Here is a 20,592-nt window from a genome sequence, read left to right as displayed (position 1 = left end):
ACGCACGTGCACGCCGCCTATTCAAGCCGCTCGTGAAACCATAAACCCGAGACTGAAAACAAAACTAGCAGCCGAACGGGTTTATTTTGCTGAGATGGACACTGCCTTTTCTCTTCTTCACCGAAACAAGAGTGAGTGTTACTTAATAAAGGCAGATTAAAAGAGTTTCGGTTTGCTCCTGCTCCTCCCTCGAGCACTACAGTACCTCAGCCGGACCGGTGTTCTGTAAAGTTATCCTAGCAAGTTCTCATACAGACCGTTTTATTATTCAAAACAAGTCATTACAAATTATTTGACTCGGCCAAAGACTCGACCAATACGCACAAAACATAAAAATCGGCAAATCCGTGAAATTCTCACCGATTTTCTATCAGCCCAGCTGATTGGTGGGACAAAACTACTGTTGAATTTTCCTACCCTCCTGGATTTCGCGCATGCGTAGTAGGCTTGGTAGGATAACTTGACAGAACAGCGGCGCAGATGTGCAGATCAGACAAGACAGAAGACGTTGCGCATGCGTGCAGACATAGTGGAGACATTTATGCGTCACCGTATAGACGCAGATTTCCTCCTTGAAAACGGTCGTGTAGACGCGGAAAAAAGTGAGAACGAAAACGGACTTTTGCGTTTTTGTTTTATACCGTCCCCGTGTAAAGTGGGCCTCAGACAATACTGTTTGTGCTAGATTATAACCTGTACGACAATAATCACACTACACACTAGAGATACAGTGGGGCAAAAAAGTATTTAGTCAGCCACCAATTGTGCAAGTTCTCCCACTTAAAAAGATGAGAGAGGCCTGTAATTTTCATCATAGGTACACTTCAACTATGAGAGACAGAATGGGGGGAAAGAATCCAGGAAATCACATTGTAGGATTTTTAATGAATTAATTGGTAAATTCCTCTGTAAAATAAGTATTTGGTCACCTACAAACAAGCAAGATTTCTGGCTCTCACAGACCTGTAACTTCTTCTTTAAGAGGCTCCGCTGTCCTCCACTCGTTACCTGTATTAATGGCACCTGTTTGAACTCGTTATCAGTATAAAAGACACCTGTCCACAACCTCAAACAGTCACACTCCAAACTCCACTATGGCCAAGACCAAAGAGCTGTCAAAGGACACCAGAAACAAAATTGCAGACCTGCACCAGGCTGGGAAGACTGAATCTGCAACAGGTAAGCAGCTTGGTGTGAAGAAATCAACTGTGGGAGCAATTATTAGAAAATGGAAGACATACAAGACCACTGATAATCTCCCTCGATCTGGGGCTCCATGCAAGATCTCACCCCGTGGGGTCAAAATGATCACAAGAACGGTGAGCAAAAATCCCAGAACCACACGGGGGGACCTAGTGAATGACCTGCAGAGAGCTGGGACCAGAGTAACAAAGGCTACCATCAGTAACACACTACGCCGCCAGGGACTCAAATCCTGCAGTGCCAGACGTGTCCCCCTGCTTAAGCCAGTACATGTCCAGAACCGTCTGAAGTTTGCTAGAGAGCATTTGGATGATCCAGAAGAGGATTGGGAGAATGTCATATAGTCAGATGAAACCAAAATAGAACTTTTTGGTAAAAACTCAACTTGTCGTGTTTGGAGGAGAAAGAATGCTGAGTTGCATCCAAAGAACACCATACCTACTGTGAAGCGAGGGGGTGGAAACATCATGCTTTGGGGCTGTTTTTCTGCAAAGGGACCAGGACGACTGATCCGTGTAAAGGAAAGAATGAATGGGGCCATGTATCGTGAGATTTTGAGTGAAAACCTCCTTCCATCAGCAAGGGCATTGAAGATGAAACGTGGCTGGGTCTTTCAGCATGACAATGATCCCAAACACACCGCCCGGGCAACGAAGGAGTGGCTTCGTAAGAAGCATTTCAAGGTCCTGGAGTGGCCTAGCCAGTCTCCAGATCTCAACCCCATAGAAAATCTTTGGAGGGAGTTGAAAGTCCGTGTTGCCCAGCGACAGCCCCAAAACATCACTGCTCTAGAGGAGATCTGCATGGAGGAATGGGCCAAAATACCAGCAACAGTGTGTGAAAACCTTGTGAAGACTTACAGAAAACATTTGACCTCTGTCATTGCCAACAAAGGGTATATAACAAAGTATTGAGATGAACTTTTGTTCTTGACCAAATACTTATTTTCCACCATAATTTGCAAATAAATTCTTTAAAAATCAGACAATGTGATTTTCTGGATTTTTTTTTTCTCATTCTGTCTCTCATAGTTGAAGTGTACCCATGATGAAAATTACAGGCCTCTCTCATCTTTTCAAGTGGGAGAACTTGCACAATTGGTGACTGACTAAATACTTTTTTGCCCCACTGTAACTACATCCTGTGTTGGTTAAGAAACTGAAAGTATGAGTAAAATCAGAACGAGAGCCGTATCGTTTCTGTACAAACAAACTAGAAACAGGTGTGTCGTACCTCTCGGTGTGTGTGAGCCGGCAGTAAGGGAATCGTCTCATCCACTGTGGCCAGTAAATTCCTTAGTGCTAAACCTACATCCTGAAAAACAGTTCAGCAAGATCACTTTCATCAAGTGTGGCATGAACAACAAGACAATTACGTACATGTAAAAATGCATTCTGCTTATGTTTTCTCAGAATACCCCGGACATTTCAACACGCCCGTTCACAGGTTCCGGAAGGAAAAGAACAACTCGTATACTCTATCTGCTGCTGAACGCGTACGCGTCTCTGAACGCATGCGCGCTACGCCTTTATTGAATACCCGCTTCACCTACCGTGTACTGAGACTTGAAATCACTCAATAAAGATTGATTGATTAAAAAAGCCAAGAGCGTGGTCTGAATAGTAACACAATCCTCCGAATAAGATATAAACAAGAACACAGAAGCCATGCACGGAGGCTTGCAACTCGAGAGAAGACCTTTAATGTTTAATGCTCATGTTGGCAGAAGAACAAGACAAGAGAAAGAAAAATGGTGTAAAATGTTCTTTTTTAAAAATATATTTCACACTTCGACTACTCGCTCACAGTTGCGCACAAAAATGCACAGTTCAAATCTCGGTGGTGCTGCGTGGACTGCAAATTTTGTCACGCGGTGCAAGGACCGCGCCCGCTGAAGAATACTCGGGCCTTTAGTCTTCTTTCACATCATGACTTTTTAATTCTCTGTACTATTAGAGAAACCAATACCCTGGCAATCATTAAGAGATTAAAGGCCTGCAAGTATTAAAACGATCGAGGTGAGAGGAAACACGGGCTCAAGTGGCGTTAAACTCAACTTTTAAAATTAGTATTATTAATAATAATAATAATAATTTCAACTTATATAGTGCCTTTCTCAAAACCCAAGGTTGCTTTACAATTATAGGGGAAAAAAAAGGTCCAAAAATAAAGGTCAGGATGTCATTCCAATGGTGTAGCAGCCACAGTCCCACCAAAAGGCGCACGAAAACAAGTCCCACACCGCCAGCACAGCCGTCGGGCAACATCACTCAGAACACCACGCCATGGATCCACAAAGCAAGCACAGAAGCACCGCCACGCAGAGTGCTGGACAACCACGATGTTAAAATGAGCAACGAGCTCACTGCAGTCCATAGCGAGGAGCACAGGCATCACCCACGGCGAACCAAGGCCTGGAGGGAACCGACGCCCAAAACTGGGTCCGGAGCTACACCACAACCGGCGGACAAAACCACTCAAACAAAAACAAACATCAAACTACATAAACACAAAAGAGAAAATAAAATAAAATAAAAAGCTCTGGTGAGAAGCGGCAGCCAGAATGTGCACGGTGTAATCTCAATCGGAAATGGAAAACTTTAGAGTCCATCCATCCATCCATCATCTGTAGCCGCTTTATCCTGTTCCACAGGGTCGCAGGCAAGCTGGAGCCTATCCCAGCTGACTACGGGCAAAAGGCGGGGTACACCCTGGACAAGTCGCCAGGTCATCACAGGGCTGACACATAGACACAGACAACCATTCACACTCACAGTCACACCTACGGTCAATTTAGAGTCACCAGTTAACCTAACCTGCATGTCTTTGGACTGTGGGGGAAACCGGAGCACCCGGAGGAAACCCACGTGGACACGGGGAGAACATGCAAACTCTGCACAGAAAGGCCCTCGCCGGCCACGGGGCTCGAACCCGGACCTTCTTGCTGTGAGGCGACAGTGCTAACCACTACACCACCGTGCCGCCGACTTTAGAGTCAGCAACATTATTTTATAATTGTTATTAAGTAAGAATTTTAACAAGAAGACCTGGTCATCACTATTCCCCGTCACGAGCATTTTATGAAGACCTCTTAATACTTACGCCCTTATAAGGCCATTGCTTTAATATTGACTCATGATGTCGTAAGTACTATGACACCTTCATAAAACACTACCTGGATTTTTTCAGTAGTATGAGTATGCATGGGCGGCACGGTGGTGTAGTGGTTAGCGCTGTCGCCTCACAGCAAGAAGGTCCTGGTTTGAGCCCCGTGGCCGGCGAGGGCCTTTCTGTGCGGAGTTTGCATGTTCTCCCCGTGTCCACGTGGGTTTCCTCCGGGTGCTCCGGTTTCCCCAACAGTCCAAAGACATGCAGGTTAGGTTAACTGGTGACTCTAAAGTGAATGGTTGTCTGTGTCTATGTGTCAGCCCTGTGATGACCTGGCGACTTGTCCAGGGTGTACCCCGCCTTTTGCCCGTAGTCAGCTGGGATAGGCTCCAGCTTGCCTGCAACCCTGTAGAACAGGATAAAGCGGCTACAGATAATGAGATGAGATTTTCAAACCTAGCTTAGATCATGAATCGTTATATCAGCACACACAGTTTCATCGATGTAGCTTATGGAGTTTCTGAGAAAACTTGTCCAGGTTGAAATGGACAGACAGACGGACGGACTCCATTCCTATATCCCCCTCCGCACTTTGTAACTAATAATAATAATAATAATAATAATAACTATTGGACGGATAATAACTATTGATGCCTGTTTTTGCTGTAAACACACATTTATTTAAAAAAAAATGCACCATGCCTTCATACACATCATACCTTCACCATTGGCACATATTCCTCTGGAGGAGCAGGCTGAATTTTACTTGACATCTCGATCACGGCCTTCACCAGCGCCGTCACATTCTCATAGACTTTATCATTTGAACGGTCCAGATTAGCTGTAGGAGGAGAGCTAATCTCTTGAGGCTGGATCTGAATGAGGCAAAGGATATTTATTATAGGACACAACTGGCAAATACAGCCAAAATAATATTATCACCTACTGCAATCATTGGATTCAGACTTATCTGTCAGGAGTTTAAACACTCTGTAATTTCAGATTTTCAGTGGCAGGTGGCAGTATTCGACATATAACAACTTTAGTAGAGTTAGACGTTTAATTAGCACCGACATCGAGATTAGCACTGTATAAGATTTGAGTGTGAAATAATGAGTAAAGCCGGTTTTACGCTGTGCTGTTCCAGCTGTCTTTTTAAGACTATTACCCCACATCCTGTATGAGATGATCCCAATAAAATTTTGGCTGAATTCTATAACAGACAACACCATGACGTGTTCTCTAAGGCCGACTGTACAAGGAAGATTTTCCAATGGTAGATCTGTGTTCGGTTTAAGTTATGTGCAGAAAACGGCGCTGCATGAACAAATATTTTCCAAAATGAGATTGAAGTAATAAGGATATTTTTCACACTGCAGAAAATGATATATTGTTAAGAGAAAATATCTTTAAAATGAGTGAATTTATCTCACATTTCTTATTAGAAGATTATTTGGACTCAAATATAAGATTACGTAGCTTACTTTTAGATGCTTTTCTTCATTTCCAGCTTGAAATTGTCCTATTCTATTGGCAGATAATTTTGCTCATTTTAAGTGTTTAATTCTAGAAAGAAGCAAAATGATTTGCCAGTAGAATAAGACAATTTCAAGCTTGAAATGAGCAAAAGCGTCTAGAAGCAAGATAAATAAGCTTATATTTGAGTTCTAATCATCTTCTAATAAGAAATCTCATCTCATCTCATTATCTGTAGCCGCTTTATCCTGTTCTACAGGGTCGCAGGCAAGCTGGAGCCTATCCCAGCTGACTACGGGTGAAAGGCGGGGTACACCCTGGACAAGTCGCCAGGTCATCACAGGGCTGACACATAGACACAGACAACCATTCACACTCACATTCACACCTACGGTCAATTTAGAGTCGCCAATTAACCTAACCTGCATGTCTTTGGACTGTGGGGGAAACCGGAGCACCCGGAGGAAACCCACGCGGACACGGGGAGAACATGCAAACTCCGCACAGAAAGGCCCTCGCCGGCCACGGGGCTCGAACCCGGACCTTCTTGCTGTGAGGCGACAGCGCTAACCACTACACCACCGTGCCGCCCCTAATAAGAAATATTTGATAAATTCACCCAAATTAAAGATATTTTCCCTTAACAAGACATCATTTTTTGCAGTGCAGTCCAGAAACGTGTCGTTTATATTTCGCCATTGTGACTACCGTATTTGTAGCTGTTGCATGAATTTCAGGTAATCTGATGTCATCCTTCTATTAAAAAGTTTTTGAAGAGTGTTGTCGCACTGGTCACACTCTGAGATTTTAATCAGCATTTTCAAGAACTTTGTCGTCTGCTGCTTTGGTCACAACGGCACTAAACCAGCCATTAGCGAGCACTCACAGTATGGATTTTAAGACCTTCAATCTCAATTCAGGACCCAATAATCTTTTACAATGTGCCATTTTTTTTAATTCATACAGTGTAAATCCGGCTTAATAACCCATAAATCCCATAAGGACTGAGTGCTAGGAAATGACATCAGGGCTGATACAGTAAAAGTAAGAATATGAGGGAAATCAGTTCGAGTTTTTACACCCCAGAAAGAAAGTTTTATGTAACGTCTATTAACACAAAAGAGCACTCCCCTGTCAAACACCTGGTGAAGTGTCCTAAACTGTGTGTGCGAGACGTTTTATTAAAGCCAGCCCAGATCTCGCCTCCTGCTCAAGCTTGTAAATCTCTGGCGTGTTCCTAAACGAGTTGGAGCTTTACACCAGTTACACAGCAGTCAGGTCTGAAACATGTTCACGAAGGATAACAGCTGCTTGATTAATTATATATGATGCGTATAACCGATCATTAATAAGTTTAGGAAGCAAGTGAAACAGTTAGAGCAGCCAGAGAATTAACCCACTATCACCATAACGCTCATACTACAATAACATGATCCCTCGGTCAACTTTAGACATGAGAAATTGTGCTTTCTTTGATATTTTGGGTTAATATGGACTTTAAAAATATATACATTAATTGTGTGCTTATATCCTGAAAGTTGACAGAGACATGCAGGGAGAGGGAATGAGAGAGAGAGAGAGAGATGTGGAGAGAGAGAAAAAGAGTGAGAGACAGACAGGGAAATGCAGAGAGAGAGAGGGAGAGAGACAGAAAGACAGACAGAGACATGTAGAGAGAGAGTGAGAGAGAGAGACAGACAGACAGAGACATGTGGAGAGAGAGAGAGAGAGACAGACAGACACTTGTGGAGAAAGAGAAAAGAGAGAGAAAGAGATGTAGAGAGAGAGACAGACAGGGACATGTGGAGAGAGTGAGAGGGACATGGAGAGAGAGAGATGTGGAGAGAGAGAAAGAGTGAGAGACAGACAGGGAAATGTAGAGAGAAAGAGGGGAGAGAGAGAGACAGACAGACAGACATGTGGAGAGAGAAAGACAGACAGAGACATGTGGAGAGAGAGCGTGAGAGAGAGAGAGAGAGAGAGAGACAGACGGAGACATGTGGAGAGAGAGAAAGAGAAACAGACAGACAGACATGTGAAGAGAGAGACAAACAGACACTTGTGGAAAAAGAGAAAAGAAAGAGAAAGAGAGAGAGAGAGAGAGAGAGAGAGAGACAGAGACATGTAGAGAGAGAGAGAGACAGACAGGGACATGTGGAGAGAGTGAGAGAGACATGTGGAGAGAGAGAGACAGACATGTAGAGAGAGAGAGACAGACAGGGACATGTGGAGAGAGTGAGAGAGAGAGAGAGAGAGAGAGACAGGGACATGTGGAGAGAGCAACAGATAGACACAGACATGTAGGGAGAGAGAGTGAGAGAGCGAGAGAGAGACTCCACTCAGTGTTCTTACCCTCCAGGGCTAGAGGTGCAAAACAGTGAGGCACAGAACGAGTGCAGGGCGCAGAGACAGATAGAGAGAGAGACAGAAAGAGAGAGACAGAAAGAGAGAGAGGGATTAATGTACAGGTGATACATGCATCATTTCCTCATATGCTGGTGGGAGAGATAGATACAACAAGAGAGAAAGAGAAAGGACATTACATACGGTATATCAAACACTTTAACAGTCAGCAACTCTCTAGAGAGATCTATCTATCTATCTATCTATCTATCTATCTATCTATCTATCTATCTATCTATCTATCTATCTATCTATAGGTAGGCTACACACACACGTATATGCACTCCTTCTAGAGAAGCAGAAAAAACGCTTTATTTGCACCAAAACCTTTAACTGAACGAATAAAGAAGCCTAAAGAACGCTCTTAGTTATTAAAAGCTTTTGAAATATCGCTAATTATAATGCTAATGCAGCATAATCCTTTATGAAGTTACTCATATAAAAAGCAAGAACCTTTGGGTTCTCTGGTTTCCTCCCACCTGCCAAAAACATGATGGTGGGGACACTGCCACTGCAACCCTGACCACAATAAATGGGTTACTGATGATGAATAAACATGGATGTGTGGATGTGTGTGTGTGTGTTTTGAGGAAATTTCCCAAAGTGAGATTATTTCAATGAGGAGTGTTTTTAAATGGACGTGAATGAATGTGTTTTTAAAAGTAGAAGCAGTGGATAACTTTATGTGCGTGCCATAATTGCAGTGGTGAGCAGCAACAAAGCCTAACAAACATACAAGCTTTTATAGAGCCTAGACACAGCAGTCCCTCCCTGAACAAAAACAACTATTCTGCATGACACTGAGAGACAGACTGCTTTGGCTGGACTGTGTGTGTGTGGGCGGTGTGTGTGTGTGTGTGTGTGTGTGTGTGTCTGCACCTTGACTCCGTCGTTGTAGCTGTCTGCAGTGTTGAGGCAGGCTGCGCTGCCTGTATGACCCGGGGCTCCAGGCCGAGGAGGCTTCTTAGGAGGAACAGCATGATCTGAAAGAAATTCCATCAAACGATGAGAGAGACCAAGCACAAAGCACCAAAACCACTGCCAATATTTATAGCCCTCGTAGGATTTTTCTTTAAGAACATGCTAGTGTGTGTGTGTGTGCTTTTAGGACTGTGTAACTGAAGGCTTCCAGCAAGTGGAAACAATTACACTGAGAGAAAAAAAAATACCACAAACACTGTTTTCTCTAGACGCTCTCAGTGGAAATGAGCTTCAGTGGTGTGCGCAAGGGTGGTGGGATGAGGTGTAGGGAGCTGGAGAGTTACCTGCTTTCCCCACTGGCTGGTAGATGTGCTGGTTTCCTGTCTGCACAAATAAACAAAGAAAAAACACCACCAGTCAGAGAAATAAAGAAGTGTAGCATCTCTACTGCCATCTGTGTTGTGGTTTGGGTGTGAAGTTACCAAGATGCCTGGCATGCCTACACACACACACACACGCACACACCTGCCCGCATTAGAGAATGTGCGACATAAGGATGTGAACATAGTTAAAAGAGATTCAAAGACAAAATAAGAAATAATAAAAAAAATAACACAGACTACATAGATGTGTTTCAGCTTGGATTTGAAAAGAGATTTTAATAATACCTAAACTGCCACCTTCTACTGGTAGACAGATTCGTTTGGTGGCTCTGTATGCATAGATTTCTCTTGCTTTAGGGTTCGTTTCTTTTTTTGGACTGTGAATATCACTAACAAGGCAGACTTCTGGAGCCTTAATAAAGAAGCAGGAATTTTAAAGGGGACAGCGTTGGCAGACTTTTATTATTATTATAATTTTTTTGAGCAGCAGTTTTGCAAATGGAAACACCTTGCTGATGAGAGATGATGATGATGATCAGACGACAATGGCCAGACTGGTCTGAGCTGACAGGAAGGCTATGTTAATTCAAATAGCCACTCTTTACAACCATGGTGAGCAGAAAAGCATCTCAGAGCAAACATGTTGAACCTTGAGGCAGATGGGCTACATGATCCACTTCTGGCAGCCAAGGACAGGAATCTGAAGCCACAGCGAGCACAGGATCATCCAAACTGGACGGCTGAACAAATTACCCGGACATTTTCCATACATGTCAACCTATACGGTTTGTCCGGAAATTATACGGATTTTAGCTCATTTCAAGGGCGTACGGGCGTATAAACAAAGTCTTACGAATTTTCAGTATTTTCTGACCTAAATTTATTTTGTGTATCTTACTTGAACATCGTCAGCTGATCGTCGCAAAAACATACAAAAGCTCGATTTATAGACAAAGAACAGCATGTATGCAGGGGCAGATAACCCAGACTATGTGAAACCGGATGTTTATTCCTCAAGCCTTGTGCAGTATTGCGATTGCGAGACTTCGCTTGTTCCGGTCATGCGCACGATCTGCATTTAAACGCGCCAAACGGTCATTGTTCGAACAATTTTCTCATTGTGCAGAGCGACATTGTTTACACCTGAGAGATTTTGAATAGCATCTGCTGAGTGAAAGAATGGGAACACCAAGAAAGAAAATGAGATACGGCGGGCGGTATCTTCCTGAATGGAAGGAGACATTTAACGGTGTCATTGTTCAGGTGGAAAATGAGGAGTACGCGCACTGCACAGTTTGTGTGCGAGATATAAAAGTTGCGGCGTCTGGAGTTTACGACGTGAGGGAACACGAGGTCCAAACTACATCAGCGAAATTTGCACCAGAAACAGAATCAGCCGCAAATGACGATGTTTGCAAAGCCTAAGACCGATGATCAACCAACAAGTGTAATAAGAGCAGACGTTACGATCTGTAATTTTATTGCTCAGCACAATTTTCCACTAGCCGTTGCGGACCACCTGACAGAACTGTTGCCGCGAATTTGTACGGACAGTACGATTGCGAAATCTATCAGCTGTAGGCACACCAAAACAACGCAAATAATCAAAAAGAGCTTGGCCCCCGAACCTACACTACCGATCATCCAGCACTGCCGGACGTCGCCATTTTCCTCGATGATCGACGAATCCAATGACAAAAAGACGGACAAGCGACTGGCCGTTTTGGTGCGGGTCTTCGACATAAACAGAGGGGCGAAGTCAAGAATCATAGACATGCCCGTGTGCAATATCGGCACGGGCGAGGCGATTTTCGACATGCTGGACGAAGTTCTCAGGCAAGTTATATTTACTTATTTATTTATTAAGTTTGGTGCGATTCAAAGGCTATAAGGATTTTATGTTGATTTTATGGATTTCTTCCTCTGATACTACAGGTGGACGCCCAAAGGGGTTGACATGTATGATTTTCCAATTTTCAACTGTCCAGTTTCAGTAAGCCTGTGCCCACTGTGCCATTGCTGCCTGCAGAACCATTGGTCATTTGATGGTTTTTTGTTTTGTGCACCATTCTGTGTAAACACTACCGACTCCAGCAGATCAGCAGTTTGTGAAATACTCAAACCATGTCCTTCTGACACCAACAACCATGCCACGTCACTGAGATCACAATGTTTCCCCTGATCTGATATTTGAAGTGAATCTAAAAAAAGTCGCCAGACAGAATACATCCATACATATATATGTAACGCCCCCGTTTCCAGTTGAGAGTACGCCGTGCACATTCTGGCTGCCGCTTCTCACCGGGGCTTTTTATTTTATTTTCTCTTTGGTTTTTCTTTTTTGTGTTTGTATAGTTTGATGTTTGTTTTTTGTTTGACTGTTTTGTCTGCCGGTTGCGGTGTAGCTCCGGACCCAGTTTTGGGCGTCGGTTTCCTTCAGGCTTTGGTTCACCATGGGTGATGCCTGTGCTCCTCGCTATGGACTGCAGTGAGCTCGTTGCTTGTTTTAACATCAGGGTTGTCCAGCGCTCTGTGCAACAGTGCTTTAGTGCTTGGTGCGGCATTCCGAGCGATGTTGCTCGGTGGCGTCGCGGCGGCTGTGCAGGTGGTTTGGGACATACTGGCGGTCTGCGTGGTGGTGCTTCTGTGCTCGCTTTGTGGATTCATTGCGTGGTGTTGCCCAGCGGCGGCGCGGCGGCTGTGCAGGCGGTGTGGGACTTGTTTTCGTGCACCTTTTGGTGGGACTGTAGCTGCTACACCATTGGAATGACATCCTGACCTTTATTTGGTGGACTCCCCCCTTTCCTTATAATTGTAAAGTGACCCTGGGTATTGAGAAAGGCGCTATATAAATGTAACTTTTTATTATTATTATCATGTCAATCAGGATGGCAAGTCTCTTTAGAACTATAACCTTAGGGAATCTCTCATTTAAATAATGTAGAGTCCTCATTATAGATTTGTGGTCTATACCAACTCGCACAACATACGGACAGAGTAAAAACATGCATCATATCCCGGGGTGCTGAGGACTGGTTTGAGAAACACTGTATCTGACGGATACAAAATGTTAAATCCAAAGTCATCAGATTATTTACATAATAGCAAGTGATGTAAGCCAAGTCTTGGTCCAAAAGTCTGGCTCAAGCACTTTTCTGGTGCTGTTGCTGCCTTTTTAACTATATCACATCATTCCGTTTCACGCTTACTGACTAATGAGTCAACCGTTAACAGCCTCACTTATTAAGTGCATAACTGCCACATGTCCCATATGGCCCATATTTGTGAAGGACAAGTCAACAAGTTATCTGATTAGCCTTACTCTGGTCTCGGAGATCATCATGAGCCTAAAATGGGCTAAAGGCAGAATCACTGTGTCTAAACAGTGTGCATGTTCTTAATCACAGGACAAGACAGGAAAGACAGAAGATTCTGAGCTCAGTTTGAAGAACCAATCAGGCTTAAAGGTAGACGGCCTTTCAGATTTTTCAAGTGTAGGTCATACAAAGAATTTTCCCCGACACTCAATTATTTTTGTTTAGTCGACTGAAAGCCCCTGAATTCGAATCACAGACTTCCAATTTTATTAGTTTAAAAAAAAATAGAACAATTAATGACTTTGGCGGGCGGCACGGTGGTGTAGTGGTTAGTGCTGTCGCCTCACAGCAAGAAGGTCCGGGTTCGAGCCCCGTGGCCGGCGAGGGCCTTTCTGTGCGGAGTTTGCATGTTCTCCCCGTGTCTGTGTGGGTTTCCTCCGGGTGCTCCGGTTTCCCCCACAGTCCAAAGACATGCAGGTTAGGTTAACTGGTGACTCTAAATTGACCGTAGGTGTGAATGTGAGTGTGAATGGTTGTCTGTGTCTATGTGTCAGCCCTGTGTTGACCTGGCGACTTGTCCAGGGTGTACCCCTGTAGTCAGCTGGGATAGGCTCCAGCTTGCCTGCGACCCTGTAGAACAGGATAAAGTGGCTACAGATAATGAGATGAGATGAGATAATGACTTTGGCACCATGTGGCCCTAAATTCTCTGCTATTTTTTCCTGCTTCACCCGATTCAAGATACTACGTCATGCATCACGTGGTGGGCTTTCCCCGTTCGCGCAAGGTATTGTGGGATACAAATTTAAAACAGGAGAGAAAAATGGAAGACATGAATGAAACATGAAAGGCTGACTACAGTAACGGAAAGCGAGAAGAAATTATGTTATTTACCAGCTGGGAGGTCTGTATGGTGAAATATCGTGACTGAGGTCTTGAAATTACTGAGTGAGGCCCTCTGGGCCGAGGTCAGTATTCAAGGCCGAGGTCACGGTATTTCACCATATGGACTGACCTTAAGCTGGTAAATAATATATTTATTTTTTCTTTACCAAATTCTAACAGAAAACGAGAGCGCCCGAAAGGGAAAACCGAGCCGAGCCGCCATTTTGAATCCTCATTCACGGCTGTAATGCAAATGGCTTCCTCCTCGGTATACAAGTGCACTTCCATGGCAGGAAAAAAAACTACATTTTGCCACCTATGTAGTGCCCTATTTATACAAATAGGAGTCATTCAGGATTCAGCCATGTTTTCGCTCGGCGTTAGCAAGTTATTGGTTTTTATCTTTCTCCTGAAATATTTTCTTTTATTTCTTCTTCCTCAGGGTAGTAAAACTCGCTTTCGCTGTGAACACTGTCGTTATCGCTATCCATGCTGTAAAATTAATGCTATTCTCCTGAGAAATGCTGCAAAAAAAATTATAAGATATTTGATAATCTTATAAATAAATCTTATAGAAAAAGATAAATGTTGACAAAAAATGCTGCTATGTTTGTTGTTGTTGTGAACGAGCGAGTCGCCAGAGGTCCGTAACCGGGGTCCGTACCGTAGGATACGGACCCGCTCGCCAGCCAATCAGAGCGCAGGATTTGGACCGTGAAAAAAATAAAATACGTTATGTTGCGAAGGAAAGGAAACGCAGGACCAAACTAATAAATATCGGCGGTCAGTGAGCACCTCGGTGTGATCAGCTGTTCGTTGAGTGACAAAATTATGTCACTGTCAGTGCACGGTCAAAGTAAACCTGTGCATGCGCACACAGACTTCCTCTGTCTGCCTGACTGCACAAAGCGAGCGATTTCATGCAAATTATTTGCTAAGGAATTGCCTCAAAGTGAACAACCTCCCAGCCACAGAATGACCTGATATTTGGTGAGATATTACAGAAATAAACATATATCACAATGACCAAATTTCAGAGGGAACTAAATTTCACCGCTTTTATGAAATTGAAAGGCCGTCTAGCTTTAAACGGAGCGCAGGTGGCCAAGTGGTTAGAGCGCTTGACCGCTAAGCGAACGGTCCCTGGTTCGAGCCTCGGCTCGACGGGGATCTGGGGCTCGCTCCTTGTCCACCCAGCGGTGAATGGGGACCTGGTGGAAACACTGGGGAAGTTAAAGGCGGCGAGGAAAGGAACTGGCCACCCTACCTCACTATGCCGATGGCCCAGGACAAGTGCGCTCTCTAACAGGCACTCCCCCAATGTACGAATCGTATATGGGACTCCCCTTTGCTTTTTTTTTGCTAGCTTTAAACGAGGACTGGACATTATAACACACTATGATTCAATTTTGTTTACACGTATTGTCCTTTGGCTGCTTAGAAACAACTACCGACTGCGGCAATTTCATCTACCCGTACATGACCTGATGACTGTCTCCGCATGTTTTGTACATCCGGTCCTGGAGTACGCTATACCTCCGTGGCATCCAGGTTTAACTACTATCCAACGAAAGAAGATAGAAAACATCCAAGTGCGAGCAACAAAAATCCTCTTAGGCAACAACTTTACCAGTTACTCTGCGGCTTGTGAAACTCTACATCTCCAAGAACTTGAAGATCGACACGTCACCTTGTGTCTGAACTTTGCCAAGAAGCTGTGAAAGTCTGAACTGTACAAACACTGCTTACCTCGACTAAGGGGTGAGGTGAGCGGCAGGATCACAAGACAAAACAAAAAACTTGACCAATTGCCAGCACGTACCGCTCGTTATGCTAAAAGCCCACTACCCTACCTCGTTAAACTTTTAAATAACGCACCGTAGTTAGACCCGCCTATTAGCATGTGTTTACTGAAGATTATTGCTACAGTACTTGTAGTTACCTGATTCAATGTGTAAATTTTACCTTTGGATTTTCTATTATAATAGTAGGTTTTTGAGTGGTAGTTTTTTTTTTTCTTTTTAAACAATTGCAAATGTTGATATATTGTAAATGTTTGCTATATGGTCATCTTTTACTTTTTTTTTTTTATACGTGTATAATTGCTGTATGGAACATGTAATTCAGCCTTCAGGCTGCGAGTTGTTCTTAAGAATAAAACCCAGTTAAAAACATTTCTAAGTATAATCTCTTAACATTTTTGAACACCGAGCGCAGAAACAAGCACCTCATGTAATGTTTCCTTTTTCAGTTTAGTATAAAGCCAAAGGCAATTCTACAGGGAGGATGTCCAAGGATATACACACACAGGCCTGCACAGACACACACACTATGAGTAAGATCCGACTAGTTTGAACACTACCTGTACTGACGTTAGTAGTAACATTCATAGCTGAAGTTTTGCCATCGGTGCAATAAACGTAAAAGATGATTTATTATTTACCGTTAAGAAAAGGCATTATGGTAAAAATGTCGGCTTTTCTTTTAAGCGGTCACTATTAGACCACGAATGGATACTAATGAAGCCTTGAGCTTGAATGTGTGTGTGTGTGTATGCATGTGACTATTATACAGCAAATAGTTTATTCTTAAAAAAGAGGAAATCCACACTGTCTGCACCAAGTCATCCTGGGAACCAAACATAAAACCTCTCATAAAAAAAAAAAAAACTCACTGGTCCCTGGAGACTGCAGTCCTCTCGGTCTATACTGCCTCTGGAATTCCTCGAGTCTGGTTTCTGAGACGGAAAAACAGAGACAGGGAAAGAGAAGGAAAACAGCACATCAGCAAACGTCAGGAAATAAGACTACGTTCTGTTTATTTAGTATTTTCACTGCCTTGTTAAAAGTGACTTCAAGAAAGACTGCAACACTGAAACAAACCCCATCATCATTCGCACATTATACACATATAGCGATATCCATGGAAACTCTTCATAGTTCCAGTAAACCTTTAGCATGTTTTCTATTTTTAGAATGCGTTTTGAGCACACACACACACACAAGCTAAGTCACACACCGTGTTATATAACCTATCACAGCACTTGAGAAATCTGCCTTTCCAGAATATTTAGAAAGCCATCCCTGCCCAGCACCATACCAGTTTCCCAAAGCAGGACTTGAAGACCTGCATCCTATGGACTCTTCCTTTGTATCCCTTTCTGCGTTTTAAGTCTTGAGAGCACAGCAGCGTTTGACTCCATTCATGGAGAAAAAGCATGTGCTGAGAGGAAGCTCCTGCGGTGAGGCATGCATGCACCCACATCGAGTCACTCCCACTGAACGAGCCTCAACTTAGCTATGCCAAGTCTTCCCGTTCTCTCCTCCCTCCCCTCTTACCTTCCTTTCCCTCGCTACAACCTCTTCATCTCAACCTTGTGACTTCTTTCCCCTTTGAGCCTTTCTACACTGCTTTCTCACTCCCTTGATTCATCTTGCCTCAGTGCCCCTTGCATGTGCCAGCCATTTTCCTTTGCACTACAGAGAAGAAGGAGGGTAAAGCCAAAAGGATTGGGGAAAATTCCCTCCTAGCCTCAGCAATTTAACTTTCATCAGCGGTGGGTCAGGGTGAGTTGAGCTGCTTCACGCCTCAGTGCTAACACACAACCCCTTCATTACTCAGGAATTCCCGAATGCTGCACCTGTACCATACACACTGTCTCTATAACCATTATCATTGCCCAATAACGAGTAAATAACTGTCAGCTAATATTTATGTCCGATCATATCAACATGAAGACTTAAACAAGTTTTTGAAGTACAGGTTCTTGGTGGAAAACATCTGCCAGCATATTTCAGAGCTGTGAGCCGCTTTTAGCTTGCCACAGGAAACAGAATGAGGCGTTCTATGAGACAGGCTGAAGATAATGACAGTCACATAAAAATAACTCCGGCACCATGCCAGAGCCCCATGTCCTGCTCACTCTTTTTTTTTTTCCCCCCACACACACGCTTGGCTCTCTGAGAGGATCGTGACTCTCTATGTCTGTCAACCTCTGCAGATTCGTATGTAAAAACCTTCGTTCAGTGGTATCTGAACCGGTCTTAAAAGTGTGCCTGAAATGTGAAGAAGCTCCAAGACTGTAAAAGGGTGTGGCCAAAGCCAGGCAACTAACCAAAAAATGCTAGTGCTACTTAAACGTCTAACATCCTACCGACATCATGGATGGCAAAGGTTTGCAAACACGACTTTATTTTCCAATTGGACTTGACCGAACTGGAAAAGAATAAACACTACGCCTTGCCTGTGTAAAAACAAATTACGTTCTTTTCTTGAGAAACACAGATGTTTGGGTTAGCACTGGTAACTTTAAACACGAGTCTGACCCTAAATTCATTCATTGGACAAAAGACAACCGATGAGACGTCGGTTTAGCTGACAGAGGGAGCTCTTGCACATATTTAAGGATCCTAACGAGGCCTGGGATGGAGGACAAGAAAGCAGAAACAGTTAAAAACGATGAAAGGTGCAAGGAGATGGAGAGGAAATCATTCAGTGTCTCAACAAATAAGAAATGCCTGAAAGCTGGTAGGAGGTAAGAGGAAATTAAAAAAACAGAAGGGTAGACAAGCGGTAGACGGCATGACAACCAGCTGGAGTGAGATGAGATGAGCTGAGGTGCATACCATTAAACGCTCCTCTTGCTCGAGCCAACGCTGGTCCTCTTCCATCTGCTGCTGCTGCAACATCAGCTGCTCCTCCATCAGGTGAGGAGGGAGAGACTGACCCATACCGGCCCTCAGCACACCACCGTCCTGACACGCACACACACAGAATGCTTTCAGTCACTAATCTAAAACAACTCTCTCTCTATTTAAGACATAACGAAATAATATATTTATTCATTATATAGAATTATTATACATACGGGCCACTTTTTCCATGGAATAAAAACATGTACTCTATTCCCTTCTAGCGGGCTTAGACCGGAAAGTACACAACCCCCATCTTGTCGGTCAAAAACACCGCTGAATACTGCTGCCCTCGTGTACAGAATGGATCAATTTCAACCGACGGACTACACGGCTCATTTTTCTAATGAACAGATAACTAGATATATGTCTAAAATAAACGATCTACAGATTTGTGACCCTTATGGCTTTCCGGACGGAGTTTTCACGACCGGATTTTGAACTGCCAGCGGAATACCCGGACGTGTATGATTACCTCATCAACTTTCCCTCGCTGTTCAGTGGTGAAGCACTGCGTGCTTATAAATCTCTGGACAGTTTTCTTTACAGAAATTCAGGATTTGTCAGCGACTCAGATGTGGCATCTTGTAAACAAGAAAATAATCCTCATTGGATGGGTAAGTCACTAAAAGTATTGAGTATAGCACTGACCAGCCGATTATAGAATAAGGTAATTCCAAATCGTCCATGTTGTTTACATGGATCTGGCGTTGGAGAGGTAGAGGCTTGGCAGTGGAGATTTGAGTGGCTGTTTTCTGAGCTTAGTCAACAGGCCGGCTCTGCCTGTAGCCTCGCTTTTGCTTCTGCTCCCGGCGCCGCCTCCTTCGCTTTGCTTCCAATAACAATCCACGGAGACCCCGCTGTCTCGTCCGGAATGTTTTTTTTTTTTCTCGTCCGGAATTTTTTTTTTTTCTCGTCCGGAATGTTGTGCGTGCAATGGAAATCGCTACAAACCGTCATTTTCTGCTGGAAACCAATGTCCAGTAAGTCCATACGGTTGTAGTGGATATTGAAGTCCGGTACAGACAACCAACACGCAAAAATACACACAAAAAACATAAACGTGCACAGGTAGGGAGAGCTTGTAGCCGCAGCCGTTGTAGTAGAATTGTATATAGTAGGGTTTTCCAGAAGAAAAGGTAGAAGTAAAAGTAGAACCAGAAGTAGAAGTAGAAGGCGGAATATGGCGTTTGACCGACACGATGGCGTCTGTCACAATCTGGATCGGCTGTGACGTCACATGCAAGTGCTCCATTGATGGCATGTGATATTGCTATCATATCGCTTATCCTCCATGTATTACGCCACTCTCCCCAAGGGAGAATGAGCGTGCAATATTGTTACAATATTGCACATTGTCAAGACAACATGACGTCATGCGAAGATCCAATGACAAAACTTTTCTGCTGCGCATGCGCACAATCATTTCTTTGTCAGCTGGGAAAGACAGAAGATCCAGTGCTAGGTTTAAGCACTAAGTAAATAAACTGAAGACTGAAACTAAAGACGCGCTGAATACCCGAAAGGCTACCAAAACCTCATTATATATCCTTCACAAGAGAAAAACATACCAACGGACATCGAAAAACTGGAAAAGAGACACGTCGGAGATGTAAGACCATCTTTCCCTCCTGCTCTCCCCAGCCTACACCCCCCTCAGACGCAGAGCCAGGCCCACCACAAGGACTATCACAACCTAGCCTGACAACGCACTCTCCAAACTACAGGACTGCTTTAAATGGACAGATTGGGACTTATTCGAACACCAGGAGCTGGAGACATTCGCAGGAATGGTACTGGACTTTATCAAGTTCTGTATCGGAAATGTGACGGTGGATAAAAACATCCAGGTTTTCCCAAACCAGAAACCCTGGATGACCAGCCAGGTCCGCTCACTCCTCAGGGCTCGCGACGCTGCCTTCAGGTCAGGTGACAGAGCTCTGTACAGTGCCGCTCGAGCTGATCTAAAAAGAGAAATTAAAAAAGCCAAGGCGGACCATAGGCTGCGTACAGAGTCCCACCTGTCCAGCAACAACATACGGGAGGTGTGGCGGGGCATACAAGACATCACGAACTCCAGAGACTGTGATGCGTCAACAGGAGACTGGAGTGCGCCGCTGGCAGAGGAGCTAAATTGCTTCTTTGCTCGCTTTGAAACATCTCAGCAGCACTCATCTGCTCCAGCCCTGCCCCCACCACCACACA

The 20,592-nt window shown here is 44.0% G+C and overlaps 1 protein-coding gene across 13 annotated transcripts in view; it reads right to left on the bottom strand.

Moving 5' to 3' along the window:
- Window positions 1-20,592, bottom strand: part of ptk2ab (protein tyrosine kinase 2ab) — a 251,570-nt gene that overhangs the window by 1,184 nt on the left and 229,794 nt on the right. For 12 of the 13 annotated variants that reach the window (XM_060921913.1, XM_060921917.1, XM_060921909.1 and 9 more), the window contains 6 exons: window positions 18,322-18,450; window positions 16,371-16,433; window positions 9,456-9,495; window positions 9,070-9,173; window positions 5,031-5,186; window positions 2,437-2,517 (listed from right to left, as the gene is read on the bottom strand). In XM_060921913.1, coding sequence (XP_060777896.1) covers window positions 2,437-2,517; window positions 5,031-5,186; window positions 9,070-9,173; window positions 9,456-9,495; window positions 16,371-16,433; window positions 18,322-18,450 — 573 coding nt within the window. The remainder of the gene's footprint in view (window positions 1-2,436; window positions 2,518-5,030; window positions 5,187-9,069; window positions 9,174-9,455; window positions 9,496-16,370; window positions 16,434-18,321; window positions 18,451-20,592) is intronic. The other variant, XM_060921912.1, reaches the window with a different exon arrangement.

The sequence above is a fragment of the Neoarius graeffei genome, chromosome 5 (assembly GCF_027579695.1).
Source record: "Neoarius graeffei isolate fNeoGra1 chromosome 5, fNeoGra1.pri, whole genome shotgun sequence".
Classification (NCBI taxonomy): Eukaryota; Metazoa; Chordata; class Actinopteri; order Siluriformes; family Ariidae; genus Neoarius; species Neoarius graeffei.
The sequence above is the reverse complement of the archived record's forward strand: the minus strand, read 5'-3'. Positions and strand labels throughout refer to the sequence as shown.